This window comes from Lentinula edodes (genome assembly GCF_021015755.1).
Source record: "Lentinula edodes strain Le(Bin) 0899 ss11 chromosome Unknown C8R40scaffold_28, whole genome shotgun sequence".
Taxonomy (NCBI): Eukaryota; Fungi; Basidiomycota; class Agaricomycetes; order Agaricales; family Omphalotaceae; genus Lentinula; species Lentinula edodes.
The window spans coordinates 335,151-357,920 of record NW_025764334.1 but is presented as its reverse complement, the minus strand read 5'-3'; the positions used below and the strand labels follow the sequence as shown (position 1 = coordinate 357,920).

The window sequence follows — 22,770 nt, the reverse complement described above, 5'->3', positions numbered from 1 at the left end:
AGTTTGTCTCGTGCCTCGGGAGTTCACGGCGTGGTAACAAAACCCGAGGGAAGCTGTGGAGTGTTTATTTTAACGTTAGATAATTTCATTGTGACAAGGAGACCTACCGAATAAATCGACGAAGGTTCGATGAGATGGCTACTGATGCAGGGCCTATCCGGCGTAGATATCTCCACATCAGGAAATAGCCAAAGAGGAACGATTGCGGTCACAGCATATGTAGGTCGGCGAAAAGTTCGTCTTTACCCGCGACATGATGCAAGTCTGTTTTCTCCGGAGAAGCTAGCGTTTCTATGTAGTATATTTTACGAAGTGGAAAAAAACCAGCCTGAGAGGGTAATGCAGTACATCTCGAGGCAAAAAGGTGTGGATTAAAGATGTCGGAGAACGATGCGCCCATACACAGCATTAAGAAGGGGTCCCGGAGGAGTTCTCACCTGTGATTAAGACCAGTACAAGCCAATCAAGGCATTACTAGGCAATGGTGGATGAAGGCAGTAAGCAAAAACAGTCACACTGTTGTAGCTCACTTCTCGCGACGAGCTCAACTGAGAATTTCAATCAGAAAGTTTCCAAATTTGAACTCATCCACGTGCTCGCACAATTTGGACCCGTTTTCGGCGGTGGTTGTTTTGAATTCAGCTCAATTAATCCAAGGTCCTTCTTCACCGCTTGTAATTTTTACCTTGTTCGTCATGTCGTCTTTAGCAGGTGCTCTGATCCCTCCAGAAATGTCTTCTCTATCCTCCCAGGCTCCTAGCGACCATCTATACGATAATGTTGATGTTGACATGAAGCCAGCACTGGAGCATATAGATCCAACAGCCAATGAAGAGGATGAAGAAATGACCGATTTATTCGGGGGTGACGGTGAGGTTGAGAACGCGACCCGCGGAGAGTACGTGCGCACCCTTTTAACAGAAGTTCCTCTAAACTTTTGTAGCCGACATACATCTCTAGGTGATACGACGGATGGATCGGAGGGGCTAGGTTCTGCAGAGGCCGAGCAACGAAGAGCTCTTGAGTACGAAGAGGATGAAGTTCCACCAGAAATAGCCATTGAAGAACGCGAAGCCAATGTCGCTTTCCCGAATTTACCTGTTCCGTCTAACTCAGACCAAGATGTGAAAAGAATTTCATCGCTCTCTTAGATCCCTCGAATTTAATATTGTCTTAGAACTGGGTCATACGGTTGCCCAACTTCGTCAGAATGGACTCAAAACCATTTCATCCAGATACCTATGTTGGACCGGAACAAGAAGAAGACGACGCCATTCAACAGGCGGAAACACTGCGTGAAAAAAGCATGTCAATCAAACTCAAAGTCGAAAATACTATGCGTTGGAAATGGATCAAGGATGAATACGGCGGTGATGTTGGTCGCACTTTTCGTGCGTTTCTACATTTCATTGAAACTCTCTCTAGCGCAGACAGTCCAACAGTCGCATTATACGGTGGTCTGACGGTACTATGAGTCTCAGGCTTGGGAAGGAACTTTTTGACATTACCAAAGACATCGATACGTCTGGTGCTATTCCTCGTAAATCGTTCGGTGGATCACAGTCGCAGTCACAGTTACAGCCACCTCCCTCGACGCCGGGAAAGTCTCACGGCCTCACTTATCTGGTCGCCCAACATAAACGATCTCAGGTTTTACAATCTGAGGCTGTCATCACCGGTTATATGTCTTTACGTCCAACCGGTATGCAGTCTGAGACACATCGGATGTTGGTACGTGCCGTGGGCCAAAAACACAACAAAGTTGCGCGCCTTCGTTTAGTTGAGGATCCCGCCATAGATCCGGAAAAAGAAAAGGCGGAACTGATGAAGACTGTGAAGAAAACGACTAAACGCAGATCAAATGCTGTTGATTCTCTGGGCGGACGAACTTCCAGGAAATCATATGGGAGGAGACATGAAACGTCAGATATGGAACAATCTGATGAGGATGAGGAAGGTGGGGGGATGAGTACACGGAGGAGAAAGAGCCGTGATGAGGATGATAGCGGAGGCCATTACCAGCGCGATGGATTCGTTGTTGAAGACGAGTCTGAAGAAGACGGCGATTTCGATGCTGGCCGTAAACGCAGACGGGATGAGGAAGAAGATCCCCTTGATCAACTTGAAGCGAAAATTCAGCGACAACAAAATAAACGGCGACATGAATCCGATGACTCTGATGCCGTTGAAGGTCATGTGGAAGTTGAGAGCGAAGAGGAGGAGGAACAAAAGGTCCGTCGTGCTGGCGCGACTAGACGACGACAAGCGTTATATGATGACGACGAAGACGAGTAAAGATATCTCAAAATACCCATATGAAACAATATCTGCGAGTCTCGAATTACTAGTTCAGTAAAAATCACTTTCTAACTGCCCTAGGTGTATCTTTCAGTACACCATTCTCGTCCCATTGCCCCGTCGGCTTTATTTCCTCTACTACTGCTTGGTTGGCAGGATTATCCTTCAATAAATTATGTAGAGCAAATATCGCATGCTCTCGAAGATCTTCCAAAACGAAAATTCAGTCAATCGTCCATCGTCAGAAATTTGAATAATTTCCTCCCACTTACAGGGATTTCTTTCATCAATGACACATAGATTCAACACGAGTTCAATTCCCCCACATTTCCGGAGACGATCTTGTACCGCTCTGTCTTCATTGCAGAGAATTCCCAAAAGACGTACCAAATCTCGTTTCAGAAAATTGAATCCCGGGTTACCTGGTGCCGGTGTTGGTGCTTGCACTGATGGCGCGGGCGTCTCCTTTTGTTTTGTTTGTTCCACAGTGGGCCCCGCAGAGGTCGCTACCGGTTTTCCAAAATTGATGCGCGGAAGAAATCTGTCCAGAAGACGAAGAAGTTCTGACATACACAGGTTTAATAGATAACATAAAACTAAGGGGAAAATATCAAACGCACCTACAAGATTCTCCACGAGGCCAACGCCTTCAAGGTGTATTTGATTGAAGAACGCATGGATACTCTCGTGCGTGGAAGCTGTAGAGTTAGAAGAAGTCGGAGAGCTATGGTGATGACTGTGGGCAGCCAAAGTGATTGTTATGATACATTGAGCGGTAAGCACTAGCGCTTCGCAGACTTTGGGAAGGAGGACGTCCAACTGCGCGGGGGGACCTTGTACATCTACAACTATGCTATGGTCTTGTACTGCGTTGGGAACAGAGGGAAGAAGCGATCTTCGCATCGCTGTTTGAGCGTAAGTTGACAGCGAAAAGAATAGATTGGACAGCATGGGACATAGTTTGACATGCGTTTTCGTAATTCGCGACTGTGTGCCAGGAGAGGAAACTGGCGTAGATTGAAGATACGAATCCAATAGTTTCAGGAGAGTCGTTTGATGCGGGGTGACAATTTCGTCCATTCTGGATAAGATTCAGAATTTCTTAACGTATGAATAGCAGAAAACATACATTGCCAGTTCGGTGTAAAGATCAGGCATCAAACCGGTTTCGATAATTCGAGTGAAGATGGAATAACTGCAATATTTCTCGAATGTGAATATGAGATTCAAAATAAAAATTTAAGTGTCAAACTTGCCCTACGTCGAACGCCCGGGCTCCTTCACTGCCCTCATCGGCGTCATAGAGTTTTACCATATCATCCAGTAAAATGATACAGATCCTTGCTCCAATGGGCGTCCGCGTCAGCATTTTTCTATGAAAGTTTTGGTAACTGGTTCTCCATCTGTCCAAAAGACCTGTCACATCGCCGTGTTCAAAGTTTCCCCTGGCATTTTCACCTTAGGGAAACTTTGAACAGAGCAATGTGTTACACTCACGTCCGTGATCTGCTTTCGCGCACACAATTGATTATCATTGTCAGCACTGCGAGAAGTATCCGATTGTCTGGCGACGCGAGGAGCCGTCTATCTTGAGTTGATGAGACAAAAAAAAGTTGTTTCAAGTCATTCCAGCGAAGTTCACATACATCAAGATAACCTGGTCTTCCTGCAGATTTAGATATGTCTCCCAAAGATTTGAAATCAAAGCTTCATTGCCGGTGATAATATTTGAGAGCATTTGTGTCAATATCCTGGCAGTAAAGCTTGCTGTGTGTTATCCAACGTCAAATAAAAAAGACAATCGATCAGCAGCTGCTTTGTCACCTTCTTCGTTCTCTATGGATGACCAGGAAGTGTAGTAATGCAGCAACCGTCGAATAATTGGTTCATCCTCGCTATTCAATAATGTTAATAGGGCATTCATCTTCGTCGAACAGAGATGTGTACCTACAATGCCTTGATTTGGTTGCCTGAAACGCCTGCCACTAGATTTCTCATGAACCTAGCTAGACTGACGCATAACGAGCTCAGAGAATGCTGTTTCTTCCTTTCTTTGATACTACCCGCATCGTCTCCGTCGTCCGAGTCATCGCCATCCCAAAAAGTTAACTGTGCATGCACGAGATCTCGCCACAGCTTGTGTATCTCCGTCCACACCTCGCCTACACCAAACTGTATTCTACAGCGCAATTGTAGTTGAGGAGCTAGTGGATTGTATGGCACGACAAACCTAGTTTCTCCATCTTTGCCCAGATCTCCGGCAAGCGCGTCAAGAGTTTCACAGAGGGCCGTATGACTATCTATCGCGTTGATATCGTAGTTTGCGCAAGCTGTTTTGAACTGGGTGACAAGTTGCATAACGTCGCCAGACATCGAAAAGTAAGGAATCCGATGGTTGGAAGGATGTAGTTAGAAACGAAAGGCAGTGACAGGCATATGGTAAGTAACGCGGGATTAACGAAAGACGTGAGCAACATCCATTATAGGAAATTTGAAAACATTGACATTATAATCCCATGTCATCCGAGCATGCTGTGAACGTTTCACTCGAAACTCACCTCGTATCAGCACTGGAACCGTTACTGCTCATTACTGACTCCTCTCTTTCCACTCGACTCGCCCAACATCTATCAGATCCAAGGGGCATCATTCCATACGATATTCTTTTATCTGTGTCGCGATGGTCTCGGTCTGCTACAGGCTCCAGTGCTCTTCGTGCTTGTTCGCCACCTCTTGATCCAAACTCGTATACGATGATAGCCCTGCTTGCTGGGACAACAACTTCACCGGAACGGAAATTTGGTCCATACCAACCGCCACAAGAACCAGAGCGATTAGTAGCACAGGAGAAGCGAGAGCGCAAAGCTATCACCACCATAATTAATGGGGTTCTCAGCATTATTGGATCTGGTGCTGCTGCATGGATAGGATCGGAACGAACGAATTGGAGGCAAGAATGGGTGAGCCGTCAGGCTGTAATTATGTTGTTTTGTGCTGACCCTGGTCAGCGTGTTCTCTTTGCTCTGTTCGTAGCAGTTATAGTGGCGATCTCAGAAACGGCACTTTACATTATATGGCAATCCCGCTCTTCCCTTCATCCGGCTACTGCTAAAACGCGTAAATACATACGTGCCAAAAAAGAGGACAATGAGAACTCAAGTCTTCCTAATCATCCCTACACTAACGGAGAGGATCGTGGCCGGCTACGTCTGCGCATTCAGAAGAAATCTACGAGCAACGAAAACTTACAGTAACGAGGTTCGAGTGCAAGGACTCAGATTCTTATGCCTCTTATGATCTCCTTCTACGTATATATGTCCATCTTATTAACGATACAATCTTAATCTCTTCATGAGCAAATACAAATACCATCCTGTTAAGCCCCATACTTCCAGATTGCCATATTTTCCTACTCCAATTTCAGAGTCATCCAAACTGTGACTTTCCTGCTGCTTTGGAAGATCTTCGATAAGCGCCGGATTTGGCATTCCATTGGGTACAAGGTCCTGGACTCCGATAGCCCAATATGGTCTATTTCCTCGAAACAGAGATGCACGCAGACGGGCAGGGGAAGTCAAAGCTGAAAAAGGGAGGTGAAAGACGGCGCCAACTTCAGTTTGAGATACACTCCTTCTAATAACATCCAAATCACAGGAGGGGAGAGGTTCATCGTCTACGTCTGCCATATTATGATCGAAGCGTGATGGACCAGCGTGCACAAAACCCTTGGGAGGGACATCGATTCTGTAGCGTGAAATGCGCGAGTAATAGACAAACTGCGCACCACAAAAGGGTGAACTACCATATTTCCTCGTAAATTCACTTCAGGAGGTCCAATTTGTCCCAATATTTCTATATTCTGTGCTCCGATGCCGAGTTCTTCGTGTGTCTCCCGTAACGCAGCATCCAGGTAGGATGGATCGGTCTTCACAAACAGATGGTGTGAGAAATAGGTCAGAAGTGAATCAAGACGTACGGCGTCTACGCGTCCTCCGGGGAAGCTGGTGTAATATCAATTCCAGACCATTTTTGGAACAAGACTTTTGCAGGCGATCTCGAAATAACTCTTACCTCACCTCTCCTGAATGACTTCTCAATGTTTTCCCTCGTACCTCTAATAAGATCCCTGGTACGCCCATGGCATTCGCCAGTGGAATCAACACAGATGCTTGACCTTTAGCAGTCTCTGTTGGAATTTGATCATCAAGGCACTGCGCAGAGAGTAGTCCATTTTTTATATCCAGCAAAGATCTCCGCGTGAGTGGCCGATTTATTGCGAGCGAAGCGAAGCAATACTGGCTAGAGGGCTGAACCGGGAAGTAAACAAATACAAATTGTTGTCGCGCAAACTCCCACGGAGTCGGAATACCCGCGGATGTGTACGGATGAGCGGATGCTGGGGCGGGGAGCTGTTCCTTTTTAAGTAGTGCTCTGTAGCCCCGTAACAAAAACAATCATTTAATTAATCATAATCAAACATAGTACGGAGGTGCGCCAGCACCGACCAAGACTATTGGATCTAGCACTTCGAAGCGAGCACCCCATGTGAGCCGTATTTGGATCGGAGGGGCCGAAGGCCCCCTCCGAGCCGGACGAAGGAGGCTCACATGCGAATGCATGTTATGAAAGTAAGGTGAGCTTCCGAACGATTGAGGTGCTACATGGAAGCGCATGTTCACCGAAAACTACGCAGCAAAAGAAAGGGAAGAAAGCCAATGGGCACATAACGTGTCATCACGTAAGTGACAATTTGTGACATTATCCATTTCAAGAATGTCAAAGCGGGGTATCGCAACCGCTCCCAACCGCCCTTGGACTCGACACCGATGCTCCTTTCATGTTCCCAGAAGTAAGCGGTCATACTTTTGCTTCAAAAGCTACATATACCCGGAAAATGGAAAGATGTATAAACTTAGCAACGTTCTACCGGTGGGAGAAAATCGGATACGCCCGGGTTGTGATCGCTCAAATATCTGGAGACCGAGTATCAATCGTGTTAGTCGGCTGACTTGAGAAACTGCGACAACGACGGTGAGTTGAAGGGCTTTGCCAGCCAGGTTGCCGCAGGTATATTGCTTGTAGATGCCGCAAACGTTCCCTTTGATTTCCTTCGAACTTCAAGCGATCGCCGTCCCGTCAACCAGCGTCAACCCCGTCGTCATTGTATGAGATTTCAGTTCTCAGTTCTAACATAGATATCTCAACATGATTAATTCAGGACGGCTTTCGAGAAGCACGGTTGCAGATGGTTGCATGAATGAGTTTTGTGCATTATCAAGCATTATCTCATTACATCTTAGTACCGTGACAGTCAGCTACAGAAACCCGCATGCCGTTTTTTCCCAATCTTTCTTGATTCGAGCAAGTCAAGATAGTCGCGGTATCTTCGACTCTGTAATTTGCTGTCGAAGTGCGGAACACTCCGCCACGCCTTCACCACTTTTGAATCCGGGGAGGTAACGATACTGATGCTGCAAGATTTCATATATCCCAAAACTTGTTGAAAGTATGCGGCTCTTTTTGCTACAGTAGTGGGCAGCCTCAGTCAGCGGCGCATGATGCGAGCTCCATCGCACAGTACCATACATATGTATTTACATATGGCAGGTAGCATTAGTATACAGTGACAGCCTACTAACAATGGTCGCCACTGGTGATATCAGACCTAATTAGACGAAGACAAAAGTCAAACTAAGTCAAACTACCAGAATTCACGGGTCCCAGACCCCATACCCACTAAGTGTGGTTCATACATTCATCCTTCCCACCACCTTGACTTGGCCGCTGGTCATGGCATCCCCGCTTTATGTGTGGAAGTGGGCTAGCGGATAACAACAAGTTCTCTTATTCCAGGAATCCAGTGAAAAAGTGATGTAAAAAGCTGTAAAAAGCAATCTTCAACGGCCCGGGAAAACCGAACGATCCTCTTCTTTAACGTTCATGTCGACTCTATAATGCACGGCTTCCACGTTCGTATCGTCTTGAACACAAGAGTACAAAGCCCATTCGACATCTCCATTCCAAATACCATATTCGATAAACTCCCGGTTCATCGCCCAAACCCCACCAATCGAAAGAACGCGACTTTTAATCCGTACCAAAAAGACTACAGATTTGGACCTATTCGCATCGACTGGATGGATTCAAATATGCCAGCATCCACCAGCTCAACTGGGAAAGAAAAGGATCGTGGAAAGGATGGTACTAGTGATGAACAATCATATACGACTTCATCTACTGACATGTATAGGCTCTTAGGACATGCAGTTGCACATTTTGTCGCGAATGAAACTGTCTCTGGGTCTACGAATCTGCCTGAAGGCGTCATACATGTATACCGAGAGAATGAGACACCCACAGGTCAAACATCCACTTCGAGGCCTGTTACGGACAGTGTAATCTTGGGCATTTTAGCTGTTCCATCCTGGATGGCTCCCTCAGATCTATTGACTTTCGTCGCTCCTGCCGCTGAGACAATATCCCATCTGCGTATACTGAGGTTCGTGATTTTTATCTATCAGTCAACCTCCAATTTACACCGTTGATTAGAGACTGTGTACCAAATCGTTCAATTGCTCTCATCAAGTTCCCGAAACCGGAAGATGCCTCTGAGTTCATCGAAGCTTACAATGGCAAACCTTTCAACTCCATGGAGGTGAAATTTGACCCCTGCGTTTGATTCTCTTCCAAACTTAGCTATGGCCCTTCGTTAGCCAGAAATCTGCAATGTTGTGCATGTCCTGTCTGTCGAGCTACACGCTGAAGATACTGTGTCGCAAGGCGTTGCTCAATTTGTTGGCTCACAGAATAACATGTACGAGCTACCTACTTGTCCTGTTTGCCTCGAAAGAATGGATATGGCTGTTACGGGCCTTGTCACCGTTCCTTGTTCACACACCTTTCACTGTACGTGTTTAAGCAAATGGGGTGATAGCCGGTAAACTCTTTAATTCTTTGTAGACGATATCATTATCTAATGAAAAAGCTAGCTGTCCTGTGTGCAGGTATTCCCAGAACCTCATGTCCTCTCATCCATCCTCAACTTCTACTTCCACGCGACCTACCAAAATTCCATTTGCCAATCCTTCTACGGCTAATATGTCGGCTTGCGCTGCTTGTTCTTCTACGACCAATCTATGGATCTGTCTTATATGCGGAAATGTTGGTTGTGGGAGGTATGGCCGAGCTCACGCTCAAGCTCATTACCAATCCACTACCCACCTCTATGCACTAGAACTTGAAACACAGCGTGTATGGGACTATGCAGGTGATGGCTACGTACATCGTCTCATTCGAAACAAAGCTGATGGTAAAGTGGTCGAACTGCCGAGCGCTGCTACGGCAATGAGTTCAAGCCCTCGAGAGGGTGGTCTCGGTCCAAGTGCGGCTGATGCCCTCAGTGCAGAGAAGATAGAAGCTATTGGCATCGAGTACTCGTATCTGCTCACATCCCAACTGGATTCACAGAGAGCTTATTACGAAGATCAGACAGCTGAACTTCAGATCCAGGTCGGGGAATTGAGGGGGTTAGTGGAACGGTTGACGAATCAATCAGAGAAAGAACAGATTGTGTCGACGGAAGCGGAGAGGGAACGACAACGGTTGGATGAGGAAAGGATATTTGAGCTACTAAAAGCCAAAGCTAAAGCTGAAAATCGTGCTGAAAAGATGGCAGAGCTTGCTCGAAGGTTGGAAAAAGATTTGAGGGAGGAGAGAGCGGTCACTGAGGGTCTTATGAGTAACTTGGGAAAAATGAAGGAGAAAGCGGAAGCCGTGGATAAAGATAGGGAGGAGTTCAGGTCAAAGATCAGCGAGTTGGAGGACCAACTCAGGGACGTCATGTTCTTCTTGGAAGCCAAGACGCAGATTGAAACCGGTGGAGGTGTGGTGAGTGAGGCGGCAGGGGGATCGATTGAAATGCCTCCATCAGGATCGAACAAAAAGAAAAAGAACAAGAAATGACGATGTAGGTGAATTAATTAATGTACTACGATACAATGTACAACACGAACAATATAAACATTAATGCAGTGGATATGGTGGTCTAATATTCTCTCTAAACGGTGTCTCTGCGATAGCATAGATTCCGGAGTCAGTTCGTTCTAATTTCATGGAAATCTGGCCCATATAGCACCATGATAAGTGAGAAAACGCGTTTGCATATAGCTCAGCAAGCTTAAGCATCCTTTGTTGATGCCATCTTTCCCAAGCAGCCTTCATCAGTCTACTCTGCAACGAACGAGCTTGTTCGAAGGACATATCGATATAATTCGCTAGGCCGATGGCTTTTTCTAGTAGAGCTCGTTCGTCAGTCGTTAAATAATTTTGAAAGTTGATGTTACGGGGGAAAACGGCATTGACATAGTATTTTTCGATAGACGAGTCGAGTAAGGGATGTCCATTGACTGCATACGAATCTCGGGAAAATGTAAGAGATTCAAGTTGAGCGAGGGGTCGCAGTGAATGTAGCATAACGTCATGCTCGATTTTCCAGTTGGTGCACCATCCCAGTTGATTACCTGCAGACAACCAAAGCCTTCGTAATTGGTGCAGCGATCCGATAACGGATAGCGAATTTTCAGGAACAGCAATAGCGTCCCAAACCAGATGGAGCGAGGTGAGACGAAGAAAGCTCAATTTAACCACAGGTAGGATTCTGGTATCGATGGTTGTTGGAGGGAGCGATTGAGCAATGGACAAGGAACGAAGCTGACAGTTGGCCTCGAGAAAGAAGATAACGTCCTCATCTACAGTAGCGTGTTGATTTATCCACGAAAAGGATTCCAGGGCTTCCAAATGACCTCGATGTGCTAGAAAATCGGCGGTATTGCGATCTGAGCTGCTGACTTCCAACGAGGTAATGCGGTTACTGGATGACAAGAAGGATGAGAGAATGCTGAAGTCCGCCATCGGAACCGCTTCCAAGTACAAAGCACGTAAGCGCGGAAAATTGAGAGTTTCCCGACCAAAGGATAGGTAAAGAGGTAGTCTCATCCCCTTCCAGGACAAGCTTTGTAGCGTGGGGGAAGCGGCTCGAAGCATATCTGTCATAATATTGGTGACAGAGCTTATGTTTTCCGAGTTGGAAATCATCCATTCCGCATTCAGAACCAAACTTTCAATGGGCCAATTGGGACTACTATAGAAGTCGAACACGTCCAGATTAGGGTCGAAGGATGCACGATTTATTGAAACATGGCGGGCATTCGACATAGTTATGGATTGCATCAGCTCTGCGGAAATCACGATTCGGCTTTGCCAATTCAAGCTTTGCAAATTTGGCAAAGAACAGCTCAAAATGGTGGCCAGAGCTCCAAGTAACGCGTCTTGCGCTCTTTTCGGTCCAGGTAACCGTTTGAGAAGATCATTTAGATTCGGGTAACGCGTCAAACGCGCCTCGGTCAAACTGGGGGTACCAAGTTCGATGGTAAGGTGTCGAATACATAGGCCTAAGGCTTGAACAGATCCATTCCGAGCTTGCATTTCCGCGAGGAGCGTCTCCACAAGGCCCAAAGACGCATCATTGTATGTGAGTCGCACGTTGGAGAATTGTACGGAACGCGCCAGCTGTCGGCAGTCACGGTCCAAAAAAGCGAGCGTTTCCAAATCCAACGAGGGAATATAGGAAGCTACATCCTGTAGAACTTCGACAGGGAGTCGAAACAGTGGGAATAATGAATTTACCGGCCTCCCTCTATTGGCACGGTCGAATGTGAGAGGTCGAAGGCTCTGTGAAGGAGCAGTTGGTTGAACAGTCCAAGTCATGGGGTACCGCGTAACGACGAGTGATCTAGATTTTGAGCCAATATTAGAGCGTTCTGTAAAGTGCAAGTGACAAGAAATATACATTGATAAGCAGCTGTGGTCGGGGTAGGGTTTGCTAGCTGGCTAGTACTGAAGCTGAAGCCTGAGAGTGGTATGAAAGTAGTACGGAAAAATCATACGATTGTCGTGTATGTCCTTCAATCGCCAGCGCACAATACCATCACACGAGGCTGAGTGGTACGTAAAAATAAGTTTTCAAAAATCAGAGTAAATTGAAGAAAGGGTCGACATATGTACTTAGTTGTACTTGTAAATCCTGGCATCGGGGACACCCGTCATTAGACCGAATGTAGTGACAGCTAGGACCACTGGAACATCACGATGGGGAAAGACAGGGAGCACCGGGACTTTCATCTTGATGTTTGCAAGTTTACAAGATGATATTTTCTGGTGGTGCTGCTGGCACTTGTCGGCAGAAATTGTACTTAAGGGAGTTGCACTTCGGTGAGTCACGTGATACCTTGAGTCCAGGTCACATGCCTCAACTACGCTAACTTCTAAATCTAAAGCTGTCTTCTACATTCTCAATGAGTATTGCAAACTCTGACCGTAGAGTGTCTGACTGGGACGAAAATGATGTTCAGAACTTTCTAACTGGCCTTGGTCTTCCTCAATATGAATCCCAAATCAAAAGTTAGTTTCCAGATTGTGTCTCTTTAAGCCTCCTGCTTACTATTCTTAAGCACATCGAATATCCGGCGACATTCTCTGTATGCTTGATGCAGAGATCCTTAAGAGTATTGGAATTGCTAGTATTGGTCAAAGGCTCGCCATCCTTAAAGCTGTTTACCTTCTCAAGATTTCGCACAATATTCCGCTGGATCCTGATTCCTACGTACCTCCCTGTTCGTCTCCCCGTAATTTTATCTCCAAATTGCCCTAACTTCTACTCATCCAGCGGAAGCTCAGGACCGTGCAGAGAGCGTGACGGTTGAGAAACTACATGCAATAGTCAAGGATCAATGTGCGTCATTGTATCATGTTACATTTAGTGATACTCAGCTGTACCATAGCCGAGCGACTTCGTGTGCTAGAAGAGGAGAATAAGAACTTCAACTCTACATTACAGTCATTCTTAGACGACTATAACAATCTCAGACAATCCTTCGTCTCCCGATCTTCGGTGTGTTATCCGCTGACTATGCCCGCAAACATTGCTAATGACAATGTAATTCTCAGGACGACTCTAGTCCATCATTACATCGACAACCATCATTCAAATGGGCTCAATTCAAACCGACGAAATCACCCACTAAGCCCGAACACGTCGAGTCTCCTCATCCCTCTCCTCAGCAGCTGGATCACGACATCCCTCCTTACACCAGAAGCACACCACCCTCTCAAATTGCTTCTACCTCAGCCTCTACCCCAGCCCCTTCTGATAAGCCAAAGCCCCAACAGAATATTACTGACTCCCCAAATCTTACGCAGGGCGCTCCTCCGAAGCCAGCCAGGCAAGACAGCACAGACAACCTCAAAAGTTTTAAAGTCAGTCTAGAAGACCCCACTTGGAAAGTCCTTCCCGCAGCTTTGAAGAAATACCGCATACATAACGATAATTGGGAAAATTATGCGATGTTCATATGTTATGGCTCACCTGGTGTGTTGTGATCCCTTTAGCATGACGCCGTCCTTGACATGCAGCATGATTTTAGGCAACCGTATTGAGCGCTGCTTAAGTTACGACGAGAAGCCACTCCTACTGTTCCAGAAGCTTAAGGACGCCAAAAAGAATCCTGTTTTTATGCTCAAACATATCAAGGATATACGTTCTCCGATTGTCGTTGCCCAGCAGAAGCACGCAGCCCGCAAAGCATCATCTGTCATCAATAGCGGTAACGAGCAGCCCTCTGGTGCTGGTTCATCTACTGCAAATGCAGCTTCCACCACTGCTCCCGGGCACACGAAAGCGTCTTCGCGGACTATCACACGTCCACCCAGGTTGGAAGTAAATGATCTTTCTGCGCCCGCTCCGTTAACTTCATCGGGTGTTGGTGGGCTCAGCCCTCAGCCAAGATGGCCCGAGCCGGGAATCGCATCACCTATGGTTGAAACACAGCGGCGGGCAGGAGAAGGTGGAGGCGATGATTCATTCTTGGGTATACCTCCTACCTCCGCAGGAACGTTGGCTCCCCATGGATCAGTATCCAATCTATCTGCAGGCTCGAGTAAATTACGACTTGCAACAACGGATTCACCTCCGTTGAGTAGTGGACGAGAAATGCCGGTGGCGTCGGCCGGCGTTTCGTACGCTGTAGCGATTTATCCTTACATGGCAGAGCAAGAAGACGAGTTTGATGTCGTTGTGTGAGTCCTCCAATACCCGTATGAGTCCTTACGCCCTCTGATGCCTTCTTGCGTGTTGTCTGAAAGGGGTGACACATTTGTTATTCTGTCTAGAGCGAAAGGCTGGTGGGTTGTGCAGCGCGATCCCAATGGTACTGGGGTTGTCGATACCGACCTCGCGAAGCAAGGATGGGTGCCCGCTGGATGTCTTCTCGAAACCAATGTCCCCGTCGCATCTGCAATCGCCGAAGCAACGGCAGCCAAGTCGGCAACAGGCTCTGATACACCTGTCACGTCCAAAACACCGATACTTCCACTCAGTATCATCTCCACGAGCTTCCCAGGTATTGCACTCATGGATTATAAGAAGAAAGGCGAGGAGGAGCTGGACTTAGCTAAGGATGATGTCCTGCGAGTTTTCAAGCGATACAACCATTGGTCATATGCGAGTATCCTCAAACTCCGATGTTTGCTCAGTAGATCTGATTGTCCTTGCTACAGGCTGTGAAGGAAGAAGGAGGCGACCGTGGTTGGGTACCCGTGCGTGGGCTGATCTGGTTGCCTTTCCAGTACCGTAACTAATGTTCCTTTTTCTAGTCATGGTTCATTGGCAAAGTTGCAGCTGTGCCTCCTACACCTAGTACCAGCGTCCCGCCACAGATGAACAATCTCAACCTAGAGGAGAACAATGGTCAACCCCAAGTTTCGCCATTATCTTCCGCGTTTCCCCCTGTGCAGACACGCGTAACTACGGTTATATGATTGGATTAGCAAGCCAGCTCTGGAGGAACTGTCTTTGCTGCTTGTTGATCTTTATCACTCCTGGCCTACACATAGTTATTCATTTGCTTTGTTTTTTGCTGTCAACATTGCTTTACAAAACACCTTCTCTTGATCCCTGGTCATTCTACATCTAAATCAATCTTCCATTCGCTTTCATTTTTACTCTCGAATTCCAACGTTCTTTATCATAACTTACAAGTTACGACAGCATGTATTAGTTGTTTGTTTTCATCTTCCTTCCTACGGCTGTTGCTGTGACAATTCCGTTGACCTTTATTCTGGCTCACAGGGTGCTAGCATCTTACGCTTGTTTGAAGTTGTTTCCTTTCTCTTCGTGTCAATGTACAATATCCATTATGTTTACTTCTCCTCGTTCATCCAAGTGTCTCTTTACCTCCTGACGACTTTGTTATGATCATCATTTATCTACAGATTTCCTACTTACCATTATATTTTCCCAATACGTGTACATCCGTCTGGCATGTGTGTGTTTAGAGCCCTCACTCGAAATTAGGAGTCTAGTTTGCTAGCTAGGTTATGATACATTTATGCCCCTATTCCTGTATGTTAAGTAACAATGACGCCGGTTAGAATCGAACTCAAGAGGTGAGGGAGATTCAGATCGGGGACACGATTCTCACGACCCCCTCCAGAGTCCAGGCAGGGTCTATTGGCTGGAGGTTGCAGAACTGTCTCGAACGACATTCAAGCTCACATATACCTTCCAGATTGTACCTAAGTTGGATATCATCAATAAGTGACACCAACACAGGTATTCGAAGATTTCAACCAAGTTTTATGTCCCAAGCCGTCATAAGATGCCGTGCAGCTCGGCTTGGGCTTGGTCAGGGCCTTTCGCGTGGCAACATAAGTACCCCCGATCTGAATCTCCCTCACCTCTTGATCGAACTGCTGAAATGTGCATGTGATGCGCGGAATCACACTGAAATCACCTTTCTCAGCAGACAACTAATTAACATGCATTCGCATGTGAGCCTCCTTCGTCCGGCTCGGAGGGGGCCTTCGGCCCCTCCGATCCAAATACGGCTCACATGGGGTGCTCGCTTCGAAGTGCTAGATCCAATAGTCTTGGTCGGTGCTGGCGCACCTCCGTACTATGTTTGATCATGATTAATTAAATGATTGTTTTTGTTACGGGGCTACAGAGCACTACTTAAAAAGGAACAGCTCCCCGCCCCAGCATCCGCTCATCCGTACACATCCGCGGGTATTCCGACTCCGTGGGAGTTTGCGCGACAACAATTTGTATTTGTTTACTTCCCGGTTCAGCCCTCTAGCCAGTATTGCTTCGCTTCGCTCGCAATAACTGGCCCAAATCTCCATGGCGGTGAACAATACGGTAGCAACGAAAATACCACCATACCCTTCTTCCAGTGCAAGGAAAGATTTATCTCCCACCCAGATTGCAAATTTGAATCGGACTATATTAGCCTGCATCGGAGATGTTCTATCGCTTCCATCTACTAAACGCAACACCCCCGCGGCACATAATTTCGTCTCTACATACGCCAGAGACGCCGCTGTACAAACACTAGAAGCTCTGATATGGGGTAATGGTGCTGTTAGTACTAAAGTGGAGTACGCGATACGGCGTAGAGTTCTACAATTGGCGGAGAAATTAGACAAGCTGGATGTACAGACCCTTCTGGATCTTGTCATCGTCTATGCGAAAACGAATCTTAATCGATTACGTGCGGTGCTCGAACTCAATAGTCATAGCCTGGCAACCTCAGAACTGGTGTCATCCTTTGTCCTCCTTCTTCAGTTCGACAATTCTCCCGGCCTCTATGCACTTCGTAAAGCTTCCCATTGCATTTCGTCCCTTCTCCATGTCGCCCCTTCTGCCACCCTCCGTGCATTTGCCCATTCCAAGGCATTCGTTCTTGCCTTGGCGACTATCTACCACACGGGAATGAACACTGTTGCACAGTCCTATGGTGGTCTCAACCTGACCAGAAGTGACGAGCCAGATGCCGACGATTGGGAGAAACTCTGGCTAGAAACCAAAGTATCTTTCATGGATTCATTCCATGCATGCATGGTGTGCTTGCTCAACGGCCTGGCGTCGGCGTCGGGACCAAATCTTGCAGCAGAAGCCGAGGCAACGTTCGACATCGTTTTTGCTCTTTTCGAGAGCAATTCAAGTGCTGAACAATCTCAGATCCCATTTCTCAATCGATCTATCCTGGCTGATTATCAGCAATCTTATGATCTTATGCGCACACTTTCCTCTTCTCTTCAACGCGCAGTGGAACGTGATGCGCGCTTAGAATTATTGGAAGCAAGTCTGCGGGAATTGGAGACTCAGTCAGGACCAGCTGAAGTCGGAATGAAGAACCCAGGTGCATTAAGACTGTTGTTACGCTCTTCCGGTGTTCCTCCCGGTATTGACAACCGGGGTATTGGCAGTGGTTGGAGCAAGGAAAACGGAAAAGGAAGGGAAAACAAGAATGGAGTATCTATCTCCACTTCCGCTGCTTCTGTTGCGTCGACTTCGCAATCCATATTAAAAAATGACATCGATGTCAAAATCAGCCAGGTCCTTGATATCTTTCCGGACAAAAACCCACTTTATATTCGTGATCTACTTTCGCATCCTTCTTACCCATTCGCTAGTAATTCGGACGGGGCGGAGAGAGTCATCGGGGCTTTATTAGAAGGGACTGCACCCTCTTGGGATGAAGTACGAAATGCAAGCAAAGCAGTGGCAGCAGCTCAAAAATTGGATTCCACTCCACCAGTAACCGAAAGACGCAATATATTCGATGAAGAAGAAGTGGATATATCTAAGTTCAGAGTTGGAAAGAAGAGGTTTGTGACTGTTTTATCGGCTTACATGGGGGCGATTTATGTTTCCTACGTCATTTTAGTGAGGATGTCCAATTGCTCTTCAGGGACCGTGAAACCGTTGAACAGATGAAGGCAGATATACTCAGACGGGTAGAGGAATTCTCGTCTTCGGAAGACGAAGACGAAGGCAAGTACGTAGACACAGACGATGACCCGCTTGCTCCTACAGTGGCTAACAAAATCAAAATTGTTGGAGACGGGGAAGACAGTGATTCTTCCGACTCTGAGGGTAGTCATAACTATGACAGTGATCAACCTGCCAAATTGTCCCCGGAAACAATATTGGAGTTGGCATACATTGAGAATGCTAAACTCTTCGATAGAGATTCAGCCACAAGGGGCAGTAAAGCTCGGAAAGATCTCAAGGAAAAGACGGGGTGGGAAGATGAGCAGATTGAGGGATGGAGAATCATGTTGGATCGAGATGTGAGAAGTCTTTCTTCCTTGCAATCTATTGTCACTGACCACCTGCGCAGCCGAGGAAGAAAGAACGGATCTTGAAGAAACATGAATGGTCTGGGAACAAACCTTTATCTCCCATTGAACAGCCTGAAGCTTCCTCCAGCGGAGATGGCCGTGGACGCGGAGGAGGTCGAGGAAGGGGCGATAATCCTTTAGCGCGTGGAAGAGGTCGAGGTCGAGGTGGTAGGGGTAGAGGTGGTGGTGGCACGGACAATGCGTACGAGCGTGCGTGGAAGGAGAAGAACAAAAATCGCGCTCGGAAGAGTGGCCATGATAAGAAAATGGCACGATCGGGCGGTGGACCACCGACATGATTGATTTAAGTGCCGGGCTTGAATTCAGCGGAATAGAACGACTTACTACCCACAATCAATTTATCCGTTATTTGGCTCACCAGTCACTATGTAGTTATCACTACCGTCTCACTAGGTCTCACTGGTCTTTCACGGTGTAACACGAACGCAAAATAAGGTTAGTCAAAGCACCTCGTGTCGCTGCGGAAGTGTAATCGTCCACCGTTTCTCTCAGCATCTTATGGTTTAATGCTGTTCACTTTGCGTCCACTGACACATATCCTTTGCTAGTACCGCAGCGCAGACTCTTCTACAACTAAAATCTAGCAAGCGCGCGCCTGAATTGTACTTCCTCCGCTTTTGACGCATACAGACATACTTCTCGACTGCCGCGCAGCGACACCTAGCGACACATGTTCAGACCTCACCAGATTCTATTAGTGCTCTATCAACACATGGTCCTATCGCGATGGATCCATACTTAAGTCGTCTTCACTGTTGACTTTCACTGTCAATTACTCCCATACATCGATGTCCATGTTTAGTGCTAAGAACTCCGCGCGGAGGGGTACTACAACTACAACTACCAATTCGTCGCAGGATGTTGCATCTTCGAAATCCTTCACTGTTATTCCATCACGCAGCAGTTCCTCTCACTCACCCGACAATAGTTCGTCGGGTTTTACCTGGCAGGCGCAATCTAATGCGCACCAAGCTAATCACAATGAAGTTGCGACTTCTGATTATGCAAAAAAATGTAAAGCTCTCATGGAGCTCTATCGAGCACTCCGGTCTATGGGGTTAGAGCTCACTTCATCATTGACTCGCATTCATTCATCAACCTTGTTATCCCATACAGAGCAGAAATGTTCTTCAATCTTCCGCAAATTGCGGTCATCGGCTCTCAATCAGGTATATTCTCTTAAACCCTGGAACGGCTCGAAGTACTCATCCATTGTTCTCAGCTGGAAAAAGCTCCTTGATCGAGGCAGTTTCCGGAGTGAGTATCCTCAAAGCTGCGTAATTCCGAGTCGTCGTTGATGTTTCTCTAGATCAGTGTTCCCAGAGATAGTGGAATATGCACCAGGTTCGTTGCTCTGGTTGGTCCATTTACGAGTTCTCACATTGTGTTTATAGATGCCCTGTAGAAGTCTCTATGATTTCATTTGTTGAGGAATGGAAATGCATGATTAAGTTGCGGATTGAATATGATCCTTCTGGTGAATTACAGGGAAATTCTACCTTGATAGAGTTTTGTACTCTCTCCCCACCTGGTTTGCCTGTTTAGTCTTATGAATCCCTTGACCATGATTCTTATGTCGATATCTTGATATAGATAGAGCAAATGTCGACCTGTGGCTCCGGAGAGCCCAAGCATCTATACTTTGTCGCGAGCGACCCATTTCAGACTTTCAGATCATGAGTTTGAATGAGTTGAAGCGTTTGAAGCCTGGTGAAGGCTCTATGCTTGCGTTCTCCATGAACGTCATACAAGTCCAGCTTGAGGACCCTGAAGCAACAGATCTCACCTTCATCGATCTCCCAGGTACTGCGTTGCTTTCATGACTTGCGACCTTTATCTGCTTATATCTTGATGATAACTGAAGGGTTGATTCAAAATGCATCCCAAAGCGAGATTTCCATTGCACAAGACTTGGTCAAGAAAAATATTGAAGAAATCGAGACTGTGATTCTAGTTACCATTCCGATGAGTGGTGCGTGCATGTGTACTTTGCAGTTGAATTTGCAAGTGCTGATAGTACGACAGACGAGATGGAGAACCAAGAGGCTGTTCGATTAGCAAAACAAGCGGACCCTTTGGGTGATCGTACCATTGGTGCGCTTATATATCTCATCGTTCGAGATTTGTTACATTGGGTTCATCTATTTTTTGGTTTCTTGAAGGTGTCCTCACAAAGCCTGATACCATTACCCGTGGCGCTATAGGGTCTCGCGAGCGCTGGAAAGAAGTTCTCCAGGGCAAGCTCCACCACTTTCACCATGGGTATTATTGTGTCCGTCTCGCTGACGACGAAGAACGTGCCAAAAGATTGTCCAGGTCACAGTCAGAGGTTCTTGCAACTGATTTCTTTGCGAAAACAGAGCCATGGAGCGGTTTCGTGGATCGGAGTCGATTTGGAGTTCCGAATTTTGTCAAGGATATGAGCAAATTGTTGTTGGGAATGATTGAAGCAAAGTAAGCAATAATTGTGGCGGAATGCTAGACTTGAGTATGACAATATCCGCTGACATCCGCCTTTATCCTTCTACTTAGTCTGCCTGAACTTAGGGTTGCGGTGGATCAACTTATTCTGGAGTGTTCAAATGATCTCGAGGCCATACCTATCGTCCCAACCAAAGAACCATCGACTGAGATTCTTCTTCGTATCAGCGACTTCTGTAGAGATGTGATGCAGGCAGTGATGGGTGAAGATCACAAGTTCCTGGTTCAGCACAACAAACGTCACTACGAAACATTCAAAGTGGCAATCGAACGTACGAATCCTGACTTTTGGCCTTTCATTTCCAAAGAAGATCATGTGAATCCAAACCTTCATGTTCAAGGAGGAAGTGTCGGACCGTTAGACTTGGAAGATGTTCGAAAGGAGATTGCAGAGTGAGGAGTTGTACACCGTGACATTCATTAGCTATAATTCTTCTAACGTCCCACTAATCCTTGTAGAGCCTTGACGTGGGAGCTCCCTGGAACCATTCCTTTTGACGCCGTCAAAATGATTGTCTTGAAGTCAACAACAAAGTGGTCGGCTTCCACGAACAAATGTTTCGACTCTGTTTTTCAGACTACTAGCTCCGTTGTCGGGGAGCTCATTGAATATCATTTCAAGCAATTTTCGAAGCTGGAAGCCTTGATTAAGTAGGCAGGTTCTAACTGCTTCCTATAATCTACTGAATCATGTTCAAGATCCCTTGTTCATTTTGAACTCGACACTTGCAAAACAAGAGCTTTGGGTATCATTCATAAGCTTCTTTCTCATGAGAGTGTACCGCTGTACACCCAGAATGATTTAGATCTGGCGACAGAGAAGAGCAAATGGCTTTCAAAATATACAAATGTATATCGAACGTCTGGCAACTATCATCTATCCCGGAACCCACCACCGCCTCCCACAGCCTACAGTGGCGGAGCCTCCCAGCCTCGTCCTCGTGCCATTCCTAAGGGGCGTTCCAGTTCACGTTCTCTTAGTACTTCGCCGGTGCGCCCTGCATCTCCATTGCATACATATAACGATGAGCTATCGGTCATGGCTACCGTGAGCGCCTACTTTCAGGTTGCTTCCAAAGTGAGTGTGGATCATCGCAGTTTATTCTTGATGGGATTCATGTAAAGTAAACAACTAGCGATTCGTGGATCACATCCCACTAGCTATTGAACACGAACTTAATCAATTCTTTGCGGCGAATGTACATCAAGCGCTTCTCCAAGATATGATGTCTGGAACTGATGTTCCCGGGAGGTTGAAGGATTTGTTGAGTGAAGATGAGGGTATAACTACGAGGAGGCAATTTTTGAATGAGAGGCTGACACGATTGGAGGAGATCCGCGAAAAGCTGTCTCAGTTCAATACCTAATGGTAGATACTCTTCAATATTCAATTCCAGAGGCCCGAGTCTGTTCGAGTTTGCTGTCCATCAATAAATGTCCTCTCACATAATCCCTTTCACAATTCTTGCTCTTGTATGTACATTGTACCAATATCTTGTTACCCTTACGTCGTCTCGTTATCTCTGTTCCTCAACTTACCGTGGAACAATGACAACAGCGAAACAAGTTCCCATATACACATCATTGACTCAAAGTTTTCTCTGTTAATCTAGTGGACGAGATGTTGCGAGGTCGAAAAAGAGAATTTTCTAAAGTTTCAGAAGTTAGGACAGACTTGGAGTGTTGAGGAGGTGGAAGGATGGATATTCAAGCTTTTCACAACCGAAC

At 46.5% G+C, this 22,770-nt stretch overlaps 10 protein-coding genes across 10 annotated transcripts; 6 read left to right on the top strand and 4 right to left on the bottom strand.

Moving 5' to 3' along the window:
- Positions 1-695: 695 nt before the first annotated feature.
- On the top strand, positions 696-2,295 carry C8R40DRAFT_1071324 (Leo1-like protein-domain-containing protein; the record flags this gene model as incomplete). Its single annotated transcript, XM_046226321.1, has 4 exons — positions 696-898; positions 944-1,124; positions 1,178-1,375; positions 1,426-2,295. The coding sequence occupies 4 exons, from the start codon at positions 696-698 to the stop codon at positions 2,293-2,295; spliced, it is 1,452 nt and encodes a 483-aa protein (XP_046084083.1).
- Positions 2,296-2,327: 32 nt separating this feature from the next.
- C8R40DRAFT_411294 (spinocerebellar ataxia type 10 protein domain-containing protein) lies at positions 2,328-4,887 on the bottom strand. Its single transcript, XM_046234972.1, has 11 exons — positions 4,817-4,887; positions 4,529-4,764; positions 4,250-4,477; positions 4,123-4,193; positions 3,945-4,065; positions 3,796-3,882; positions 3,555-3,671; positions 3,428-3,493; positions 2,919-3,379; positions 2,571-2,861; positions 2,328-2,505 (listed from the first exon to the last, which is right to left on the bottom strand). The coding sequence occupies exons 2-11, from the start codon at positions 4,669-4,671 to the stop codon at positions 2,360-2,362; spliced, it is 1,731 nt and encodes a 576-aa protein (XP_046084082.1). The 5' UTR covers positions 4,672-4,764; positions 4,817-4,887; the 3' UTR covers positions 2,328-2,359.
- Positions 4,791-5,656, top strand: C8R40DRAFT_1254635 (uncharacterized protein). Its single transcript, XM_046233747.1, has 2 exons — positions 4,791-5,258; positions 5,307-5,656. The coding sequence occupies exons 1-2, from the start codon at positions 4,815-4,817 to the stop codon at positions 5,550-5,552; spliced, it is 690 nt and encodes a 229-aa protein (XP_046084081.1). The 5' UTR covers positions 4,791-4,814; the 3' UTR covers positions 5,553-5,656.
- On the bottom strand, positions 5,483-6,099 carry C8R40DRAFT_411500 (uncharacterized protein). The gene has a single exon (XM_046234974.1). The coding sequence runs from the start codon at positions 5,982-5,984 to the stop codon at positions 5,625-5,627; it is 360 nt and encodes a 119-aa protein (XP_046084080.1). The 5' UTR covers positions 5,985-6,099; the 3' UTR covers positions 5,483-5,624.
- On the bottom strand, positions 5,659-6,735 carry C8R40DRAFT_1115065 (NUDIX hydrolase domain-like protein). The gene is made up of 3 exons (XM_046228546.1): positions 6,370-6,735; positions 6,275-6,299; positions 5,659-6,223 (listed from the first exon to the last, which is right to left on the bottom strand). Exons 1-3 carry the CDS (start codon positions 6,435-6,437, stop codon positions 5,972-5,974), a joined length of 345 nt encoding a protein of 114 aa, XP_046084079.1. The 5' UTR covers positions 6,438-6,735; the 3' UTR covers positions 5,659-5,971.
- A 1,465-nt stretch (positions 6,736-8,200) lies between these two features.
- C8R40DRAFT_1115060 (BRCA1-associated protein 2-domain-containing protein) lies at positions 8,201-10,341 on the top strand. The gene is made up of 5 exons (XM_046228545.1): positions 8,201-8,499; positions 8,557-8,797; positions 8,848-8,953; positions 9,012-9,235; positions 9,288-10,341. Exons 1-5 carry the CDS (start codon positions 8,253-8,255, stop codon positions 10,258-10,260), a joined length of 1,791 nt encoding a protein of 596 aa, XP_046084078.1. The 5' UTR covers positions 8,201-8,252; the 3' UTR covers positions 10,261-10,341.
- C8R40DRAFT_1238791 (uncharacterized protein) lies at positions 10,321-12,558 on the bottom strand (the record flags this gene model as incomplete). Its single annotated transcript, XM_046233472.1, has 3 exons — positions 12,243-12,558; positions 12,146-12,192; positions 10,321-12,088 (listed from the first exon to the last, which is right to left on the bottom strand). Exon 3 carries the CDS (start codon positions 12,061-12,063, stop codon positions 10,321-10,323), a length of 1,743 nt encoding a protein of 580 aa, XP_046084077.1. The 5' UTR covers positions 12,064-12,088; positions 12,146-12,192; positions 12,243-12,558.
- Positions 12,559-12,650: 92 nt separating this feature from the next.
- Positions 12,651-15,171, top strand: C8R40DRAFT_1173050 (uncharacterized protein; the record flags this gene model as incomplete). Its single annotated transcript, XM_046231954.1, has 9 exons — positions 12,651-12,756; positions 12,807-12,968; positions 13,022-13,087; positions 13,137-13,246; positions 13,303-13,723; positions 13,779-14,430; positions 14,497-14,824; positions 14,911-14,949; positions 15,007-15,171. 9 exons carry the CDS (start codon positions 12,651-12,653, stop codon positions 15,169-15,171), a joined length of 2,049 nt encoding a protein of 682 aa, XP_046084076.1.
- Positions 15,172-16,534: 1,363 nt separating this feature from the next.
- On the top strand, positions 16,535-18,839 carry C8R40DRAFT_1173049 (uncharacterized protein; the record flags this gene model as incomplete). The annotated part of the gene is made up of 3 exons (XM_046231953.1): positions 16,535-18,024; positions 18,084-18,489; positions 18,540-18,839. The coding sequence occupies 3 exons, from the start codon at positions 16,535-16,537 to the stop codon at positions 18,837-18,839; spliced, it is 2,196 nt and encodes a 731-aa protein (XP_046084075.1).
- A 479-nt stretch (positions 18,840-19,318) lies between these two features.
- On the top strand, positions 19,319-22,769 carry C8R40DRAFT_410923 (P-loop containing nucleoside triphosphate hydrolase protein). Its single transcript, XM_046234970.1, has 12 exons — positions 19,319-19,730; positions 19,784-19,818; positions 19,871-19,905; positions 19,956-20,092; positions 20,155-20,364; positions 20,426-20,533; positions 20,587-20,655; positions 20,724-21,015; positions 21,094-21,435; positions 21,502-21,693; positions 21,742-22,120; positions 22,179-22,769. The coding sequence occupies exons 1-12, from the start codon at positions 19,685-19,687 to the stop codon at positions 22,407-22,409; spliced, it is 2,076 nt and encodes a 691-aa protein (XP_046084074.1). The 5' UTR covers positions 19,319-19,684; the 3' UTR covers positions 22,410-22,769.
- Position 22,770: the final 1 nt, after the last annotated feature.